At 36.6% G+C, this 23,111-nt stretch overlaps 2 protein-coding genes across 2 annotated transcripts in view; one reads left to right on the top strand and one right to left on the bottom strand.

Moving 5' to 3' along the window:
* ano7 (anoctamin 7) overlaps nt 1–642 on the top strand; it is a gene marked incomplete in the record, with an annotated part of 30,247 nt that extends 29,605 nt beyond the window's left edge. Inside the window, 1 exon segment of the mRNA NM_001245973.1 lies at nt 469–642. Coding sequence (NP_001232902.1) covers nt 469–642 — 174 coding nt within the window.
* Nucleotides 643–15,585: 14,943 nt separating this feature from the next.
* LOC105447195 lies at nt 15,586–17,019 on the bottom strand. The gene has a single exon (XM_011684965.2). The coding sequence runs from the start codon at nt 17,017–17,019 to the stop codon at nt 15,586–15,588; it is 1,434 nt and encodes a 477-aa protein (XP_011683267.2).
* Between the last annotated feature and the right edge of the window lie 6,092 nt (nt 17,020–23,111).

Here is a 23,111-nt window from a genome sequence, read left to right as displayed (position 1 = left end):
AGGGTGGATATGTGCGCTGTATGAATATCCAATATTTTTATAGAAAATTATTCACTGTTCGACACCTCCGCAAGAGTTCTGTTATTGCAACACAATGCTTGGAACTCACATTCAAGTTTAATTATCTGATTCTTTACAAATTTGCTTGTAATAAGTACACACTTCATATTAAAATTCACTCCACATATTCGTAATGGGCAAGGTGTACCAGTCTTTCTATTATCCTGTGTTATGGTGATCAATTTTAATTCAGCTTTCGTTGTATTGACAGTCCTTTTATTAAATTGTCAGACCCTTGTACCGAATGGCCATACCTTTTGTGCTACGCAAAGATTCAATTAGTTTAATTTTGGCCATTACAAGAAGTGGGTTATTGATGTAGACAATTAAATGCTCAATTACAGCTCAAGTTTTACATCAAGTTTTTACTAAATCCATTTTTTTTCTCATTTGTTCACACTTTCACAGCATTTTGTGTTTGGCATATCAAGATTCATTGACTTTATAGTACCAGACATTCCTGAAGCATTAGAAATCAAGATTAAGAAAGAAGCCTACATGGGAAAGCAAGCACTTCAAGAATTCCAGGTATTTATATTCAAAACACTCTTTTTACATCCACTTTTGATTTATGCTCACTGATACTTATTAAGCCCTCCCTGCATGTGGTAAATATATATCGCTTTTTATGGAAAAGCTTATGAATCATAAAATGAAGGGGTTTATTATCAAATTAGCGCTTTAAAGCTTATCTGCCGAAGTTTATAGGAGGGATTAGACTGCCCTGCAAGGTCACTGGACAGGTGGTTATCTCATCAACTCAGCTCTCAGTTAACATAAGAAAAAGAGGATCATGGGGGAGCAATGGTCACCGATTAAGCATTGTTTGTTATATAGAGGGCGCAAGTAGCTGCAAGTAGTGCAGTGGGCCTTTAAGCAAAATCTTATGCAGCTTTTTTTGCGGTTTATACATGTTTTTTGTTGTTGCAGTAGTATGTATTCCTCGGGCACTGCATGAATTTGATGAAAAGCGCTTTGGAATCTTTAATACAAAATAAACATTCCATATTTTTTTCCTGGTCTCTCAAGGGACATCACAAACCTACAGAATTTACATTTTTGATAGTTCATTGCTGAAGAAAAAAGGTTACTTTCAATGTAAACTTTATAAGTCTTTGACTTACACTACGTTATGTGATTTATGCCCTTAACAAGTTTTGAACCAGATGTAAAATTAGAGGCAAAAAACAACAAAATTTTTTGATCTTTAGATAATATTTTTTCCTTCAATAATGAATTATCAAAAAATGTAAATTCTGTAGATTTGTGACCATGATTTGTATGTCCTTTGAGAGACCAATGCCAGTAAATGGTGAGAGCAAACAGTGGCATAAATGGCCTGCCATAGTTTAGTAAACTTAAATTTGATCTAAGTCTTTGTAAAACACACCCCAAAACTTCCTCATTTGTTAACAAGTCGTTTAATATCTTCAAGATACTTTATAATGACCCTGATATAATGAAGTTTACCAGAACTCTGTATTTCGTATGATGCATGATGACATGTTAGTTTTTCCCAGGCTATTGAAAGAAAGGGATTGGGTAACTTTGTCTCAGATTCTGAAACAAAATCCTGGATTTAGCTCTTGCTGCAATGATAATTATAAACCTTTAGGTCAGTCAGGAATGCCATGACTTTTACAAGCCCATCGCCTGTCTTATTATCAGATATTTATGATTGGAAATCAAAATTTAAAAAATTTGTTTTCCTAACAGTTTTCATAACACTAACAGTCTTTTGGGGAAAATGAGTACCGGTATGGTAAAACCAGTCACTCAAAGATTCTTACTTTTTTGAGGTACTTCATGATAATTTTGGAGTGCAATTTTTTTAGGGCTTCAATATTACACCATATCACAGACACTGATAACACGTAGAGCCATGCATTTCAGATTTAACATTGTTAAACGATGCCTTTAAGAAAATAATTTGAATGTTCAGAATATATTACAATACAAATATTCATTGCTCCAGAGTTCGATGTCATGAAAAACGTGAGCAGACAAACTCAGATTGTATGAGTGATTCTAATTTTCTCTCAGTCTCCAGGTTATTGAACTCCATGTATAGTTGCATGATGGAGGTGACTATATATAACAATATGCATTCAAATTTATTGCTTTGAACTTGGGGTATTTGCGATCTCATGCGGGTTTATATCTGAAGTCATTCATCTCGATCAGTTTCATTTAGCCTACTGCATCAAATGTGTGCTGCTAATTAAGACATTGCAAACATTGGCTACACGCAGGGATAGAGGTGCACAGTATGTAATTCACTTTGTGTACGCGCTATACCATGCAAAGGTTGTTGTGTTGCACGCTTGTAGCCTCGTCCGCTTGCAACTAACTATTGAATGTCACATGATAGGTTCACAGCCAATCAGGGAGTTTACAGATACAATCTGCGCATGGGCAGATAAAGGTCATTTGTACCAAACAGGTAAAACCCACCAGAGATGAATACTGGATATGCGCTCATGAAAGTTATGTAACATTATTCATTTATGCACCAGCGGTACATTCTAAGATACGCAGGTGGAAGTATTCTTTTCAAGGGGGCAAACAAAAGGTATTCATGAAGCACATCTAGGACTTTGGCAGTTATTATTCTAAGATGCTCAAAGTGAAACTTCTCCATGTGTTAAAGATCTGTGGATATTTGGGGTCATTTGTACCATGTGCTATCTGTAAACTCCCTTATTGGATGCTTCCTGACAAATACCTTATTAATGCTGTTGTCTTGAACATTGATTTCTCTGTTTGTGTAAGCAAAATATCATGTGTTATGTTCACCTGGGGATGCTTTTATTTTCAGACACCAAATCTATCTGAAGTTTAAGTTTTATTGCCTTTTGAATGGTAAGTCACTAGAGCTTGGGATAGGGCTGGAAATTAATCGTAGATGGAATATAACCTCTTTAAAGGTATAGACCAGTTTTGGAAACGCCCCCCTCTCAAAAAATGAAATGGAAGCTCTTATTACCAATCATGTGAAAGACTACGTTTTGACTAAGACGTGATGATACAAATTTAGCCGGGAAACCGTGTACTAATTGATATATTTGGTAAATTGTTATATCTACCGGACTGGATAGATATCGCATAGTCCCATATACATCTTTCTGTGTACAGTGGTTGTAACTTTACCAAGACTGGGCCAAATTTCTTATCATTTTGATGATTCCAGAACCTTCCAGTACACACCAATACTTATATGCTAGATGATCAACCTTTTCTTATCGATTCCGCAACGTTTCTTTCACAATGCAATCGCATGGCCAGAACTGGTCTATACCTTTAATACCTTTGATATGCCCATGAATATATTGCCTCGTCTATTGGGTGGAGCAGAAGCACAAACACTAACCAAGACTATGGAAAGGAAAAGAAAAGCCTTGAAATAACAACATCTTAAATGACGGTGAACAGGAGTATGATGAAAATGTCATGGAAACATATGAAAACGAACTAAGAAATAGTTCTACATATGGGTAATTCCATAAATTAGGGACCCACTTTGTGACCTTTTTGGTGTCCCACTTTACATAAGGAACCCACACATATTTGTGGCTCTGAGTAAAGACTTAAATAGTGGAGTGAGATTGTAAAGTGATTTCCAGTGGAACCTCGTTATAATGAGGCTCTTGGTTGGGACCAAGGAAATTACCTTGTTATATCGGGGGAAAAAAACAAAAGAATATAAAGAGCTGGGACCAGCAAAATCACCTCATTAATATCAGAGCTTTTTATACTAAGGTTCCACTGTAGTAAGAATGGTACACATCCGCCCCTTTGGACAGATGAAAATGGAAATCGACCTGGCAGGTATATGTAACCCATAGAGAGAATAACAGAGGAGGACTAGTGGGCAAACAAGAGATAACTGTGGATGATAGTGTTATGTAATGGTAGTACAAGTCTACACCCCCGCAGAAGGCTTCTGAGGGATACCTGCAGAAGAAACTGCAGTGTGACTGTCTCGCTGTCTTCCTCTTCAGGGATTTCATATAATATTGTCATTCTGTTGCAGTAAGCACATCTGCGCGCAGTTACCCTCCCCTCTATTTTTCAACCAGCAAGGAGGAGAATCATTCAGACCAATGTGAAAGGGTGCCTCTCACTTCTGCCATACACTGCTTGTGAAGGTTAATTTGTAGGATATGTACGGTGACACGACATTTGCTCCTGCGACAATTGCTCCGGGCTTTATTTCGTCTAAGATGTAGGGTTAGGGTTAGGGTTTCAATAGGGTTTTATGTTAGGTTTAGGGTTAGGTTTAGGGTAGGGTATAGTGTTGAATCCAGGGTTGAAGTTAGCCATTCGATTAGTGTATGAAATTTACAGCAGAGCAATTGTCGCCGGAGCAAATGTCATGGAATCATATGTACTCCAGATGCCTGAGGCCTTTGTCAGCAACCCCAGTAATGGTTGGAGCAATTTTTATAACGTCTTTTTTTTACTCTGATGGATATTCGGCAAGGGATTAGGTGGGGCCTGATTTCATTTAAAAATGAAGTAATTCTTCAGGTTTAATGCTTAAATGGTACTCTGCTCGCCTCGGTTGGTACTATTTGATAGAATTAAATGTTGATGAATTTCTAAAGCAGGAATTAGAATTGGTGATATCATTCCTTAACTGTAAGATGGTGCCTGGCTGGAATACTCCTCAGGGAGTGGAAAATGTGCATACATTGTGTTTTCGGCCAAGCCTGAATCTGACAACCTGGTAATAATATATCTGTAAAGCACTTAGAGACGTCGTTGATGTATTAAGCGCTATATAAACGCAGAATATTATTATTGTTCTTATACTAAAATCCAGACCGCTATTGACTCTACTTTATATGAAAATGACTAATGCTGTCTACTACATGTAAGACAGGTATGTGAATCCAGGCCTTATCAAAATTTGTCAACATTCAGACCATTATTGAAGCTGCTACATGAAAATTGCTGCATATGACATCAGGAAAGCACTTTCTAATTTTATTCTTTTCATACTTTTATCATTTCGTTTTGTGAAAAATCTTCACCTTGTATCAGTTCATATATTCACTGAAAAATTATGTGTTTTTCTTTTCTTCTTCCTTCTTTTTCCTTCAAGTGATGAAACACATGCATGCTATACCAAAGAAACATTATAAAGTAGGTTATTCTGAGCATTGAATGTTTGGAGCAAGTTGACTGTATTTTGGTTGGTTTGTCAATAAAGCACATAACACATTGACAAGATATGCACTGTTTAGCCCCAAAGACACATTTGTTGAAATTTTGCAATGAACACTTATGAAGTTGCGAATATCGGTTGCTGTTATATTCTAACTGTTTGTTTGGGTGATTTGCTAAATATATCTTAATTCTTATTTAGTGATTTGTGACTTGGATGTAATATAAATAACATTACTTTTGTATCATGAATAGTCCAAGTACCTAGTATGGTGATTCAACATTATTAAACTGTCTACTGGAATTTTGGGTGATTTTCTTAATATATCTTATTACTTATTTTGTGATTTATGACTTGGATGTAATATAAATAACATTACTTTTGTATCATGAATAGTCCAAGTACCTATGGTGATTCAACATTATTAAACTGTCTACTGGAATTGAAAAATACAATAAAAAAATTACAACCAATTAACAAATATAGGAATGTCCATTTTAAATGCATTTATAGTCTAACCAGTCTAGGAGGCTGTTCACACCGCAATGAGATAGCGCGGTCTATCGTAGAACCCCCTTTTTTCTAGCGCGCGCTAGACCGCGCTATCTCTCGTGGACCACCCCCAAGAGGTGCTCCAGTGGCACGCCGTTTTGGCTCGCCGTGACTCGCTGTTGGGCGGACCGAAACGACGTTGTACCTTCCAAACCGCAGAGATAGTAGACCGCGCTATCTCTGCCGGTGTGAACAGCCTCTAGGAGGCCATTTAAGAAAAGCCCCAAAATGGCCATTATAGACAGGTTCAGTGGCCTTTTAGGAAGGTTCTATAATCTGTCTTCCCTAATGGAGACTGTGTAGGTGACCAACAAAGTAAAACTTCTGCCTTTTTGTTCAGGTGGCCACTATGGACAGGTTTGACTGCATATCTGCCATTTTGCAAAATAATTGCTAAAATTTTCCTTTTTTATTCACTCTGTGTCTCATTTTCCTGAAATGTTTTATATTTCATTGTTCATGTTTGCTTCTCGTTGGACAGCAGTAATAATATCATAGCTTCACAAGCGGATGGCAACACTAAAACTATTTCATGCTAAGGGTTTTTAAAGGGAATTCCATCTGGATATCAAGTACACTCAGCAAAAAGAAAAAAGAAAGTGGACACTCTTTATTGTTAACAATTTTCTTTCAATAAAACAGGATAAAATATATATATCAAATTAAAGAAGAATCAATACTCAACCAACATGAATTTGCTGTTAAATGGCTATGCTCACTCATGCATGAATGGTATGATTCCAATCGCATATCATCCTTAAGAAGATTTATTTATGTTTAATTTGATATATAAAAGAAAATTTTATGTTTTATAGTTATTTGAAAATGTAAACTAAAAATAGTTTCCACTTTCTTATTTTGCTGAGTGTGTTTTTGCTTATTATAACACTTCATTTGCGTTTCATTTCTTTTTGTCTAACCCCCATTTTCATTTTTGCTCGTAAAGAAAGAAGATAGAAACGAAGCAATATCATGATGCGTGTGACAGCTTTTTTATAATGCTGCACCAACATAATGATGACACATTTAGGTAACACAGTTTTCCAGCATCTTTCATCATCTATGTAACCTCTTTACAGTGTGTATTTTGTTTATCCTTCTATATACTTGTGTGTTTGTGTAATCTATTTATTTTCTTTGATGCAGTATATACTGTGTTATGTGTAATCTATATAGTTTATTTGCAATATTTCTGTTTTTATGATCTTCGCACCATCATTTCAATTTGCTAGTTTGTATTGCCTTTATTTCCTCGTTGTTTAGTATCAAAGGCCAATGACTCTGGACCACCAAAACTTACTTCAGAACTTATTGCTTCAAAAGATGTTCAAACTTTTGCCATTTCATTTTACAATATTACAAAAATGGCATTTTGTCAGGTGACATGTTACATGCTGCAGAATATCATTCTTCAAGAGGAAAAGAGCTTTGATATTTGAGAAAATCATTTTGTAGTCACTGTGTATTCATAGACAGTAAACCTTCATGTCTGTTTTAGCAGTTGCCTGTCTCTGTCTCTCGAGTCTTATTAGATATTTACTGGATGACAAAAATATAAATGTATGTTAGTTAGTTACGCTGAGTGGTTGGTATGGGAATTGTTTTATAACCCTAATTGCACCTTTGTTATACACGATGTTGTTTAATACAACATGAGCATTAAAGGTACTATGTCCCTTTTGCAGCCAACCTCAAATTCTGTAGAATTTTGCAGGAATTATGAATATGTCATGTATGTCCTATCTGTGAAATTTAAACGTTAGCAGTGTCCTCATATTCAAATTATGCAAGGAAACCTGTTTACTTGCTAGACTTCACTGTCAGACACTATTGAGTGACTGACTGGCTTTTTTCTTCTTTGGTAATAACATACATGAAAAGAGTTGTAAAGGGTACATGAGCATTTGTCTACATCAATAACCCACTTCTTGTGATGGCCAAGATTAAACTGATTGAATCTTTGCGCAGCATAAAACGTATGACCATTCGGTACAATTGTCTGAAAATCAAGACTATTACTTTTGGGCTCTATAGCCCTAAAGTCGCTTTGACAACTAATAGTCATTATTTTCCCACTTGAAGACATTTTCAAGCCCCACCTTTTTTAGGGAAGTTCTAAAAAAGTATTATCTTTCAAATGCAATTGGAATTTAACTTTTTCATTTTTTGGGCCTGCAAATGGGACATAGTACCTTTAAGTAGCTTTGTATCACCTCTGCTTCAACTTTCAATATTGAAGATGCATGCAAATATAAAACTGACCTGTATATGCAACAACAAAAAAAGATCTCTTCATTGCGATATCTTCTATAAATGTGTGTATCTATTTTGAATGTCTTGAATGATTATCAAAACCTTGTAGGCTTAATCATAAAAAAGTTGTGCCTTATGCGTGCTATTATAATTTGAAATTTTCATTAATATTATTATTAATATCAAAGCTTTGTATAAACCATGTGTATTTGTGAGTCCCAAAATTTAATGTGTCAGATTTATGTTATATTAGGAGTTAAAATGCAAGTTACTTGTACTTCTAATTCTAAATATCTGTAATTAAATTTATATCTACAGATCTCTTTAAATATCGGTATACATTTTGCATGTCTACATGTATAATAGGAAAAAAAAAACATTGTGTAATTAATGAAATGCTGGTGACCAATCATTACCAAATTTTAACCTGTAGATTAAAAAAGAAAAAAAGTATTTTAAAAATTAGTTCTTATGGTTCCCTTTCTCTTTCTTTCTCTCTATACCCTCTCTCCCCCCACTCTCTCCCCCCTCCTTTTTTCTTTTTCTTTTTCTTTCTCTCATTTATTTTTTATTTTATTTTTAAATTTCATCTCTCTCTCTCTCTTTCTCTCACTCTCTCTTTCTCTCTTTCTCTCACTCTCTTTCTCTCTCTCTCTCTCTCTTTCTCTCTTTCTCTCACTCTCTCTTTCTCTCTCCCACTCTCTCTCTCACTCTTTCTCTCTCTCTCTCTCTCTATCTGTCTGGTCTGTCTCTTTATATTCTTCAATGTTTAGGTTGAGAAGGATGAAGAGGAAGAATGAGACAGATTGAACACCTAACATCAGACACAAGCCCAATTCTTACCAATGCAGAAGAGAAATCACAAACCTGTCTTTAGAAACCTGAAGCTGACAGCCAAAATAGAAAAGCTGAGACTTAGCAGAATTAATGTATCCCCAGGTCCAATATTCCATGTTTTTTGTTGTTGTTGTCTCTTTGCTAAGTTCAACTGTAATTCTTCAAAGTAGACAACAGATATCCTGTGGCGACACATTTATCTACTTTCGCCGCTCTCCACCCAGGTGTTCAATGGGTACCTGATGGGACGAAGCCATCTAGTAGGAGTTTAAAATTACCTCTGGCTAAGCAGAAGGTCTTTTCACAATTTTCAGTAATTCTTCCCCATCCTTCATACATGTCTTCCAACAAATTTGAAACATTTGATTAGTTATTTGTATTCTAGATGTAGGAGGCATAGAAGTAGATACTAGTAATTAGTAAATAATGTTTTGTTATAGTAGATTAGAAAGCGTACCGTATTACATTCATCAGAAAGATTGCCTGAGAATTGTGTTTATAGCTGGGGGTGGAGGTGGATAGCAATGTAGCAACAATAGTTAGAGTATTTGGTAGAATTTATGTTTTGTACTTATTGGTTACCTTGTTCAACTTTACATCCATAACAAAGAGCGATATTAGAGAGTAGTGGATAGATGAATAGGTACTATAATTTATCTCTTGTTCATTTTTAGAAAAAATATATACTTAAGTTAAAGATGATTGGTGAGGTTTAGATTGACATTATTTGATGTAGACGACAACCTACGGGAATTATAATAAGCTGATCATGGCACATATGACCGTTCCCCAAATTGTTTTATCATGGGTTATATGTGTTTAAACATAGTTTTGTGGAAAATCATGACGGAAAAAAATGTCTTATTTGGAAATATTAATACAAATCATGACATTTAGATTTTATTTATTAGTTCATGAAGGTTTTGTATTAGCTCTTTCTATACATAGGTTTTTAAAACTGACAGGTATTATTTTATAAAAGGCTGATACTTTTAAGCATTATTCATTTTCTACAATTTAATTTTCTTATTCCTTTATCATTTTTATTCTATCACTTGATTAACTTTCCTCTTTGAACTCCTTTATTCTTCTTTAGGTAGAGTAATCCTTGCTGAGATTAATCTATATTGTGCTATAAACACAAAACTAATGATTGAAATACTACAATAGGTACTTGTATATTATATAGTTTTCTTTCCGTCTTTCATATGTACTCTCTTACCTTGAATAGGCTGAAATACATTGAATATAATAACATAGTGGCTGTTTTTGTGACAAGTCTTCCCAGGGTACTGTATTTTTTATTCTTCTAAACAAAATAGAGTATTTATATCTGGTACTATCCTAGTCTTCCTATTGCATGTTTGGGTGTATTCAAATGAAAAGTGCTATATTTAACAAAAAATTATCCCACGTCTTCCCTTTTAAAAATCTGTTTGGGGCTAGTTAAATCTGTGTTAAAGTATGCACCCCTTTGGCTCCAAACAGACGATATTATTGTGGTTTCCTATTAAGATATGTAATGACATGAAAAACAAACGCCATTCCATGCCTGTTCACATTGACTTGATGATGATGATGCTGGTGTGTTCACACGTGTTACACTTTTACGGGAGTGGTTTGCTATTCAAATTGTTAAAGAGGTTATCATTATGAAGATAATCATACACTGAATACACAGGTAGCACAGATATTCAGGTCATGACGTAGACAGAGCGATATTTATTTGTGAGTACGAATGATCTAGATCTTAAAATATATTTGATCTGTAACCTTTTAACTTGATACACGAGAGCGACGGTGAGTGAATGATGAACGTGCATAATATGACACAGCAATTATTATCCCACTTCCAAGCATCAAGGCTAGACTTCAATTATTCCACCATTTTATTCACTGCAATAATTTACAGTGTCTTAACATTTTCATGTGATTACGTAGTTTCACACACATAAATGTTTTGGTATGATTATACAAATCCAAATATAACAGTTTGAAATAATATTTTAAACCGGATATGAATTTTTTACAGAATGTATACTGACAGTATACTCACCATATCAATATTTACTTGAAAATGCATATAACTTATATTTTATTTTATAATAATACTCTTCTAAAGTATAGATGATACATATTCTATAAATCATAGAAATTAATACATAAAGATCAACGTGCACCCTGTCATAATCTTTATGTAATTTATTCCATTGGTTTGGTGAAAGAAAATGCAAGTTACAATTAACATATCAACACAGAACAACTATGAATATTCTTCCATGTAGTTTTTTAACAATTATACATTTTTGTACAAGGTTTATGTTCACAATTTGCTGTAAAATAGTCGCAAGTAGAGACAACAGTAACAAGGAATTTAACGAAAAGATAAACAAAGTTTTTTGCCAGTCAATGAGGATACCAACCATAAGTGTGCAATAGATTTTAGAACGATTTCAAAAGATAGAGATAGCAGAAGTAAGAATATTGTTAGCGGAGAGCCGAAAGGGTGCTAAATGCATACAAAATTTACATCATTGTGCAAGATTAGCATCGAAATGCTCCTTTAAATATGACATCAAACATGAAAATTATAGCACAAAAGCACCGATTCAGTCATATTTCTGAAATCATTGAATGTATGCATTTGAAACGTGTGCATGTTAACCACGTAAAGCGCTTAAATACAATATGTAAATTAAATGCTACATCAGTTACACCCATGTATGTACTTACATGGTACTTCTTGAAAACGCTGGTTTGCAGACTTAATCATGTAGGGAAATCTTGTTTCAGAACGTTGTGAATACACCATTCACAAATTCACAAATAATAGATGTATTTAAACTAGATAAATAAATTCTGGTATAGACTCGATTATGTTCCATAGACTCAACCTTTTATCAGGAATGGATTGATTATACTGCTCAATATGAAATGAACTAATGTTATTAGTTATAATGCAAATTGAAAACATTTTTATTCTGTTAAGGGAAAACACGACTGACTCGGTCTCTCTTTGGTAATATTCATGGGATTTGAACTTGATAGTTATGTCTATAGTTTCTCGGCACGGGGTGCATTTGTGAAATAATCTTGATCTTTTCGTAAAATAAAATTTAAGTTTATATTTCTATCTCTTCTTTCAGGCATTTGGTGATGTTTCACATGTATATTTATGACATGTAGGGGTATATTTTTATTCTAGTTATAGCATCTTTAAACAAGATATCTAATGTAGATATGAGGTTATTGTTATTAAACATTGTTATATTTCGGAAGAATAATTGGTTGTATATGAATTCGTGTACGGAGCAATAAGTTACATGCAGTTAGTAGAACATATGGCATTTAGAGATATTTTTTGTATATCCAGATATTTATCATACAATTGTGTTTATCTTCTTTGTATGTCAAGTTTCATATTATGTATTTTCTGTTTTTATTATTATTATTATTACTACATGAAGTACCGTAGTGCTTGCAAAATAAAAGCATATGAAGACAAATATAAAACTCACTAATAGGTAAATAATGTTATATCGAGGAAATAAGCATGATTTGAGGGATCTTTAGAAAGTGTTAACACAGGTCAATTTCTTGTTTATTACCTATGAGTTTATGTTACATTAATTTGGCATTAGACTGAATATTTCTTATAAGCGCCAACCAAGTTTAGCGCCATCGTGTATGTTAATTGATATTGATTTTACTTTGTATATATAATTTGTTTAAGTGGTGTTGTTTGTGGATAATATTATTATATCAGCATTTCCAAAAGAAAAAGAATATTCTTTTATTATAAGCATGCAAATGTCTTGCTTCTCGAACGTACTATTTTGTTTTGAAAATATCCATTATTGCCAACATATCAATTATTAGTAATGCAATTTTAGACCACTGTTTAGTAAACATTCACCAGCATTGTATCAATGAGATGAGTTTTAGCGTCTTGCGTCTTGTTTATTATCACAATATGTGTGCCTTCGGCATTTGGTTGAGATTGAATTTGGCACTTTACCATTTATCATTATTTTTATTTTTTAATATTATTATTGTTACTTTTTTGTCATTACTATTATTATTATTATTTTAGTAATCATTATTACAATTCTTATTATTATTATCATAATCATTATTATTATAGGAATATCGATATTTGAAGGTTTTATCCTTATGTTTAGACATGGAGGGGCATCACTTAAAATAATAGAGGCTGAGTTCTGGGAGTTGAAAAATAATTTGTGAGCGTTATCATTGTTATTATGCAAGTATGGCAGAACATCAGAGAAAATGGCTCCTAAAAAGCATGGCTCTCAGTTCCAATGCCTTCATATTCTAAATATGACAAGCAACAGCTTTAAAATGAGGCCCGATTTTAATGCCACATGTTTGTGTAGTCCCATATACATATTTCTGTGTACAGTGTTTGTTACTTTGTCAAGACTGGGCCAAATTTCTTCTTATTTTGATGACCCCAGAACCTTGCAATACACACGAATATTTATCCGCTACATGATCAACTTTTTCTGATCGCTTCCACACTGTTTCTTTCACAATGCAATCGCATGACCATAACTCAACTTTATCTTTAAGGATAGGGTTTATGGGGTGACAAATGCCCCCAAAATGTCCCTTCATGCTAAAAAAATAATAATAATGATTACAAATAAGTAAATGAGTCCAAAATGAATTCAAAGCGATAGGGGAATAATTAAGATTATTATTGTCAAGACGAGTTGTATTGATCGGTATAGTGTACTCACTTGGAATGGAGAAATTGTATACATCTATCTAACGGGTGAGATAATAAAAATATATAATGTGAAAATGCTGTTTGTTTTATTCGTGTTAATTTGTAGTAATGTACTCAAAGGGGCTTCTAAATTGTATAACAAATTGTTCTGACAGGTAACAGAAGATAAGAGAAGCCGAACCGAGAAGGGTTGAATGAAATCGGATAAACAATGCGAAAGTTCCGTTTTTACCCAGTTCTAATCTAATTACTATACATACAGTATATGAGAATGTGTAATTGGCTGAATCGGTGATGTAGTGGCGGACAACTTGTCTATTTGTTCGAACACACAAAATGACTTGAAAGGTAATTTTTTTTCAAAATGTATAACTTTGGAGTCCATCCCCACCCCCTTTGGAGGATCTGTTATTATGCTATTTATGATATATGTTGAGTACTGCCTCCAGGGAGAAGGTGCTTAAGAGGAAAAAAATGAATGATGCTTTAGTATACGTCACAATTCACATACAAAATCGCCAATTTGAATTTCATAGATTTAGTGATCTCATCTTTCAGACTTTAGTTTCTTTCTTCGCTGTCCGATTTATTACAAACGTTCGACCGTTCTGTTTCCCTTATACTTTTTTTAAATACAAAAAGCTTACAGTTTACATGGATCGCCTTGTAATTTGCCTAAGAAGCGTGATGCTTCTCATTACATACTCACATCCAAAACAACCTTAGAATGTAATGTCCTCAACGTACATGTATAAATCGATGTCTGCCACTATTTACCCTCTCTGAAATATCCGTTATTTTAACTCGTATTTTAGAATATGACGCATGGGAGATGATGACTTTTGTACATGACTTTGTATTCATAAAAAAGACGAGCTACATAAATAATGAAACATCAGACATATGACATGGTAACAAGACTTTCCGAGGAATCGATTCGACGGCAGTTTCAGCACGGGCCCATCGTAAATGCCCTAGAATTCGTGTTCTGATTACTACATAAGTCATTGTCAATGTTCAAACATGATATCAAGTGACGCACAAGGCGCTATTGCAATTGCCTTCATTTGATGTTTTTAGAAAATACTCGCGACCTTGTTATATCTTTTTGAATTATTATAATTATTCATTCTTGATTGCAAAAAAACCAAAACTTGAAGACGGACTTTAAATACAAATAAAAACACCAACAAAAAGATAACAATGGTAGATATAATGTACACAAACTTAAAGAAACGAATACATAAGTGTATGAATAACCATGTGCTACAATCGGGTAATTATCACATTATCAATTAAATGAATAAATGAATATTATCTCCCACTGACCATTATCCGCCTGTTGCTCACGAGATACCATCTCAATTGCGTCATATGCCTGCGTCAATAGAGCCTTTGCACCGACAATTCAACAAAATATTTGCAGTCTACATTTTGTACGATATCACTTCAACAAAGCACGTCATAGACCGTTCAAGTTGATGACCATCGACGCAGTTCTACGTCAGCGGGCTGACGCATCGTGTACAGTGGGTGTGACGCGAGGCACCTTTGCGACTGCGTTATTACTTGGCTAATCAAGCCCTTAAAGGAAATTAGCGCATGCACCAGTGTTTCAACGCGATGCACTACATGTGTATTCAATTTCCGTTTATTTGCACGGTATGACTCACGAATGCGTCAGGGATCGTGCCAACCTCTGACGCAGTCCAGCGTTATCAAACAACGCCTTGCGTGCAACCAGTATAATGCCCCAGTCACACCTTTGCGTATTTGGCTTGCGTATTGCTGCGTATTTGCAGCAAGCCGTTTTAACATTTATTCCTATTTCTTGATATCAAGAATTACCATTGCTTTACAACAGAAAATCGTTTATTAAAAAATAGGAATAATGTTAAAACGGCTTGCCATAAATACGCAGCAATATGCAAACCAAGTACGCAAAGGTGTGACTGAGGCATTAGACTTCTAACTGATTTTCCTGCTGCCTGCCACAATGCACTAACTTACGGATTTTGCTGTGAACTTCCCGCCTGAACTCTGCACTGGTCAGCGCGTAAATGAAACAACTCACGAAGTGGTTTAACTGCGGTAAACGTGTGGCGAGAAAAACAAGTTCATTCTGATGCTCGATGCCATCGTCCATGTCGTCGATGCCGTAGTCGACTTTGCCGACGTGGTAGAAGACGACCGCGGGGATCCATGAGACGATGAGAAAGAAGGTAACGGCGAACATCATGACAGTGGTTTTATGCTCTTGATCCAGACGTTCATTGACGGCATCCCGGTTCGCAGTCGTGTTCGAAATGTCTGCGGTGCGAGGTCGACTATTTCGATGAATATTGACGGTAGTGCTGCTGATGAGCGCGGACACGGATATCGACCGACTTTCTTTGCAGGGCATGTTTATCGCCGACATCGGCGAAACGGCGCTCGACTCCGAGAAGCGATTTCTCCTGCCTTTGCTCGTTGAAGCTCTCGATGTTTCTGGTCGCGTATTTTGCGTGTACTTGAGGCTTCGTTGACCAGGTTCACTCCCATGAATTGAAAAAAGTCGAGGCTTCAGCCACATCTCTGTGTTTTCTATTTCCGTGGGCGTGGATTCTTTCTGAGGGTTTAGACTGTACTTTGCCTCGGATTGGTTTTCGGAGTGGATGAAGCCCATCGTCGTCGTCGGAGGTGCTGGCTCGATCTGAACATGAACACTCCTCGAAGACTTAGAGGTTACCGATTCTCTTGTCTGCTCTCTCTTTCCGAACAGGCGACGTCTTTTTCGACCCTCCCTGATCGTACTTAGTCGGCTACCGGCGCGGGCTTGACCTTGAGCAGCATGTTTGTGGAACGTGATGTACACGAGCCAGTAGAAGACCAGGCACGCGATTACCGAGGCTGCAAACACAGCCGTTTTCATCCACGCATGCGTCATTGATGACGGGTGCGAAGTGGCCCTGCAGATGGCACCAGGATCATTCTGTCGTTCGGCGATCGTCCCCCCGATCGACAGAAGTACTGAACCGGAGACCGTTGAGACGATCGCGATGATGCCTCGTTTCTTCGATGACCATCCGTCGTACGGTGTGCAGACGACGACGAACCGATCGTATGCGATAGCTACAGCCGTCGTCAGCAACGAATACGAAAGGATATCTTTTAAAATGATCGCGAAGAAACACAACCAAGAATCAGGGTCGGTCACTACATACACGATGTCTATTGGCGCCATGATAGTTGCCGCTACGACGTCTATAACGGCTCGGTAGATGATCAAGAGAGCCGTGGACGTCTTGGGTTTCCTTCCCGCATACACTCCAATAATGAGGGCGTTGCACGGAAGTCCGACGATGACTTGGACTACTGATAAGACCACGCTCAAGATACTGTTAGCAGTCAACATAGTGAAAACTGAATAAATGGTCAATCACTGATTACCGAAATCTTGAAATGTTTTTGAAAGTTTGATACTTTAACCCGAATTATTTTTAGATCATTCTCGAATTAAACTGAATACGTGTAAAGTTTTCTCACTATCAATTTGTCGTCACTACACCTTGCAAAATGTGACTTTCCTTGCGAGAGTTCAGCTGAATTGCGTTGCCCATTTGAAAGAAATAATCAATAATGGGAGTATATATGTTTTGATCAACGAAACATGTTTGCTTTTAATCTGTATTATTCTTACCATTGACCGACTTTTCACCCTCATGTGTTTCTGGCCAACAATATCCCGCAATGATTTGTCAAACTATAATATAAGATGGTCTCTGCCATCCGCTATTTATAGATATGAACTGAGATTTCACACTACAAACTTTGTTAGGTAGCGCACAAATGAACAGCTTGCAGCGACACACTGCAGGTTATCGTCTGCTTTCTCTTCCCATATCAAGAAATTGCGCGGACGTTTATTTCTTCATAAATATTTCTCAATTTACTTAATGAGGCGATGGGGATTCAAACCCCAGAGACTAATAAGATTCTATATTTGCGATGGGAAAGGGCGAAAACATTGTGAGTTATTCATGTCAAAGGCGATGCTGTCTCGCTGCCACTACGATTACATCTATCACGATTGCCGACCGAGTGGTCGTTTCTACTACGTTGCTGATACAATGTGCAGGTCCATAATACGTTGTTATACAGACCTAGAAGACTCCTTCAGTTCTTTCCCAACTTCGGAGATAAACGGCCTAAAGCTGCTCGAAATAGTGAACGATGTAGCTGCGTTTTCATTACGAGATTTGTACACTGAAATCTCACCACGATATGCTATCACGCTACTTGTACGATAATGGCGTTCCCACTACGTTCTTAATAAGACTTTGTCCCACTTATTGTTGGCCACGAACCGGCTACGCTTATTTCGTGCATGTTCAAAATAGGCGTGGAGAGAGCATACAGCTTCTCGATCTAGCAGATCCCACTCCGACAATAAGTTATGTCCGCTGAACATTATGAGACGTAATATTACTGGCGCGTTCTTTGACGCACCGTCGCGGTTCACCCATCAACGTATTTGAATTACCACTGTTGACATTTGCTTGTAACTGTTACAAAAATAGAAGTGTAGTGTTTATCGTGACAGACTGTGTGTGAACATTAATGACTTTATGACATCACGATACAGTGTGAATGATGGTTATTTGTCTAAATCTCTGGATAAAGCAATTCAATACGAGACATATTTCTTGTATAAGGGTATTAAGCAAACGTGGCTAATGATTAAACTATTGCAGGAATAGACGATCAAAGTCATATTTGTCTGACAGTGATCACATACAGATATAAATTAAACTGAATATTAATTATCTCCGGAATGATATAGAAAGGAGAGAGGGAGGAGAAATAGAGAGAGAGAGAGAGAGAGAGAGAGCGACAGAGAGAGAGATACAGAGGGAGACAGAGAGAGAGACAGAGAGACAGCGAGAGGTAGGGAGAGGGGAGGAACTGAGAGAGAGATGGAGTTAGGGGAGAGATGGTAGGCCTAGTGTGGACGTGTTGTATATGAAAGAAAGAGCGATAGAATGCATGTGGAGGAAAAAGATTGGAGAAGTGACCTACATTCTATCTCATTGAAGAAGGGTCAGGTTACCCGATTACCTGATGAAGAGGATTCATGTGTGTAACTCGCAAGTATTCTATTGATTTAACATTTTCGCTTCCCGCCAATGGTTTTCATGGTGATCAAGACAATGATTGCGATCCTTGAAAGTTGAAACCACCCAAAGCCAGTGTTACGGAGGTCAAGATTGCTCAATACTCAGATAATGAAATAATGTGGCAGGTGATCAGATATATCACAACATAGAAATTAAGTCAATGATATGACAAAATTAGGCATTATTATCGCCAATCATGGAGCTTGAATTCACAAATTATCTGTCCATTATCTGTCCGCCAAATCTCAAATGCCATGCAAGAAAATCTGATCATGAAGATTTGGCGGTTTGGTTTCAGTGAAGAATGTGGAAAAAGTTCTGTCAGATTATTTGCTATGTTAAGATATATAACAGATATAAATTTCATGTCAAAAATTAATGTTACCTAATCAAGAATAGGAGATATTTGTTTAATAATGTAAAAACGCTACGTGCAGAAAAGTGCAAAGTATAGGGAAATTTGTTTAAAGGGAACTAAAGCCTTCATACTATTAAGTTACTTTTATTGTAAAGTTTAAAGAGGCATGTTCCCCGTATTCCAGAGGGCGTTCAAAATACGTACCCGCTGGCGGACGGTGCTAGCTGCCTATTGACACCAACAGAATACGGCTCTTACGCAGATGGCATGTTCCGAATGCCCGGACAATACCGATTATCGCATACATGTGCCGAAGTAATGCCAATCGCAGTTTCCGCCTACTTTCGTGACGTCGCGATCGTCAGCGATCAGCTGGCTTGGCGAAGGCAGGCCAGGCCGCGCGTACTTTGATTGACAGCTGTATGCAAATTAGAAGTCGATCTTCGGAACCAAGATGGCGATGACTAGAGCAGCGATAACTACACTGGCGGGAACGTGCCACTTTAAGATATTTGAATAAAATCAGTGAAAATTCGAACAAAATCGGGCAAGGAATAAGGAAGATACAGCTTTTTGAAATGACTAGTAACTAGAGGGCGATATTGAATTTGATGACATCATTTGTGGACAACTCTCCATGCCTTTTGTACATCAAATTTCATGTTTTTCCTTCTTTCTTGTGATTAAGATAATGTACTCCTCTGAAAGCAAGGTATAGAATGTAAAATGATATTCTAATTCACATGTTATGAAGTCGGATCAAGAACACAAATAAATACGAAGGAAACGAAAGAATTGTGAATTTTGATGTACAAAAGGCATGGAGAGTTGTCCACAAATGATGTCATCTAATTGAATATCGCCCTCTAGTGACTACTGAAGAAAACAAATCACTCTCACTGTAACATAGACGTACACTGTTGCTCATAACGGTGGAATATTTTGTTTTATCCCAATTTATGGAATTTTTTTAAAAATAATTTAAAAATACTAGATCTAGATAATAGTATACAGTCTCAGATTTTATTGAATAATAATTTGCCAATATGTGTTTTGCGTGACTGCTAAAGCATGTCTGTTATGCTACTATGTTTATCAACTAGGGGACCTATGCCCTTAAGTCATAAATGACAGTAATGAGGATTAATGCCTCACAAAAGGGCACTAATATAGCACATCGACACGGTGTTGATCCTGGGGCCTCACAGTTATGAGGCCATTGCTTTGTCACTGAACCATGACTGTACGTAGCAGGGGCTAGGGTAGGGGCAGTTTCCATAAATTAAAAAAAAAACAGAAAATGCAATAAATTTTCAATAATTTATTGCATTCTACCCCGGTCCCCAACATAAAAAAATCTTCTGTGTGCCCATGCATTGAGCCATAATGCATGGCCGTCCAGAGGATTTTTTAATGTTAGGGACGGGGTAAAATGCAATAAATTATTGAATATTTATTGCATTTTCTGTGTTTTTTTTTAATTTATGGAAACTGCCCCCTACCCTAGCCCCCGCTAAGTACAGTCATGGTTCAGTGACAAAGCAATGGCCTCGTAACTGTGAGGCCCCAGGATCAACACCGTGTCGATGTGCTATATTAGTGCCCTTTTGTGAGGCATTAATCCTCATTACTGTCATTTATGACTTAAGGGCATAGGTCCCCTAGTTGATAAACATAGTAGCATAATATACATGTTTTAGCAGTCACGCAAAACACATATTGGCAAATTATTATTCAATAAAATCTGAGACTGTATACTATTATCTAGATCTAGTATTTTTAAATTATTTTTAAAATAATTCCATAAATTGGGATAAAAAAAAATATTCCACCGTTATGAGCAACAGTGTACTTAAAGATGGACTATATTCTGAAATTGTAATATTATTTTTCCATTTTGCGGGCCGTCAAAGAAACTTGGCCCAGACCGGCTAAGAATCATGGTGACGTCACACCAGCCGTACGACTTTGTTAAAACCGAGTCGGCTTTATATCCGACTAATAGGAAATTTAGCAATTTATTCCTGCCTATTTTCTATTTAAATATAATATCGCAACGTCTGTGGTTGCCTGACGTAAGATTACGTCATCGACTGATGCAGTCTTTGACGCATCATGTATGATTTCAAAATGAAGAGTGCACACAGTGCGTGTTATCATTGTCATACGGGCTAGATTCCTTCACAACCTTGATCAGCGCAGGGAATAGCGCAAATTTAGTGCAAATTTAATCTAAATGGGAAAAAACGCAAATAATGAACAGTTTTGGACACAGTCATTGTACATGTATGAATACCTTACTTTTCTTTTTTCATATCAACTTGTGCCCAGCCCCTTCCTCTTGTAACTCATGTCATTGAAGATTTAAATGGATGTCAGGCCTTTGACACACAATGTTGAAAAGGGTTTTCTTGTAATCACATCTAGTAAAAGCGTACACAAAAGTATTGATGACGCAGTTGCTACATAGTATGAAAGCAATCGTTATATTAGGCCATTAACTGAAAACACTGATGCAATGCGCCATTGCTCTGCTGGAAAGAACACACTCATTCACACTCATTCGCAGTGTGAATCACACTGTGAATCACAGTGTGCTCCACAATGTTAAATTGGGGCGTTTTCACATTGTGGTCGATTCGTTTCACAGTGTGGATAACCGGAAAAGGAAAGAACACACTCATTCACACTCATTCACAGTGTGGATCACACTGTGACTGAGTGTGTTCTTTCCAGCAGGGTGCGACGGTGAATGATAGCCTTGGCAGCAGAAACCAACCAATGATAAACAGACGTGTACACTGTGTGCGTAAATAGGTAATTTTTGTATTGTAATTAAATGTAATGCATAAAACATTTTTATTCGCAACGGGTTAATGATGTACTTTGTAACGAGGTTCTTAAAGGGGTAGTCCTCCCAAATATAAAATTGGTTTTAATAGAAGCAGAAAAATTAGAGACACAATTCGGTGAAAGTTTGAGAAAAATCGGACATCAAATAAGAAAGTTACGAATCTTTCAAAATCATGAAAATCGTGGAATCTTTAAGAAAAATTGGCAATACGGTCAGAAATTGTGATGTTAACTCTCCAAAACTCACCACTGATCGGACTGACAGAATGACCAAAAATATCAACTTCTTTGAATGTTAATTGAATAGTAGACCTACACTTATGTATTATGTGTGTGCACGAAAAAATGTGTTTTCTGCGATAAAATATATGATCGAGATAGGCATAAAGAAAATATATCTTTTGATCAAAAATGAAATTTAATGACATTTCTTGTCACAACAAAGGATAAAATGTGGAGAGGCTGACATTATATTTAGACAGCTTTGAAGTATTTCATGAAAAGTCATGGATCTAAAAGGTCCCTAACATCTGCCGGGAGGCGGTGAAAGGTGCCAAAATATTTTCGGCAATGAATCAAAGCAACCAAAAGGTAGAAGCGTGTGGCAGGTTGCACCCCCTCCCCAAGTGCGTAGCCAGGATTTCATTTTAGGGGGGCGGTGGTGAGCACGCGAAGCGTGCGAATCACTTACAGAGCGCGCTCGCTAGGCGGTTGGGTGCAGGGAGGGGAAGGGGGGGGGGAGAGAGGACTCCCCCGCTAGCGTAATTTTTTCCCACTTGAGCTCCGGACCCCCAGTATGAACTCATTTGCATACAGCCAATCAGAGCTCATCTTGTCAATAACAAGCTTTACGCGTGCTAAAGAGTCGAAATTCAAAACGATGCGAAGCTGGGCCTCAACACACACGTACACACAGCGCCTTGCCTATATCAGCATGGAGTGCGTGCATAGGCATTGGCTTGCAAATGTTTATTTTCTACTCTATATCATCTATCTACATTTAGTAAATTTATTACAGATCTACACCTCTAATAATATCAGCTTATGAAATTGCTGTGAAAAACTGTTACTGTTAATTAGCACTAAGTTAAAATTACTCTAGCAATCAAGGATATGCCT

This window comes from Strongylocentrotus purpuratus, unplaced genomic scaffold (assembly GCF_000002235.5).
Source record: "Strongylocentrotus purpuratus isolate Spur 01 unplaced genomic scaffold, Spur_5.0 spur5_scaffold_16, whole genome shotgun sequence".
Taxonomy (NCBI): domain Eukaryota; kingdom Metazoa; phylum Echinodermata; class Echinoidea; order Camarodonta; family Strongylocentrotidae; genus Strongylocentrotus; species Strongylocentrotus purpuratus.
The sequence above is the reverse complement of the archived record's forward strand: the minus strand, read 5'-3'. Positions and strand labels throughout refer to the sequence as shown.

Coding starts and splice junctions, on each gene's coding strand:
- LOC105447195 (XM_011684965.2), bottom strand. CDS start 17,019: ATGTTGACTGCTAACAGTATCTTGAGCGTGGTCTTATCAGTAGTCCAA.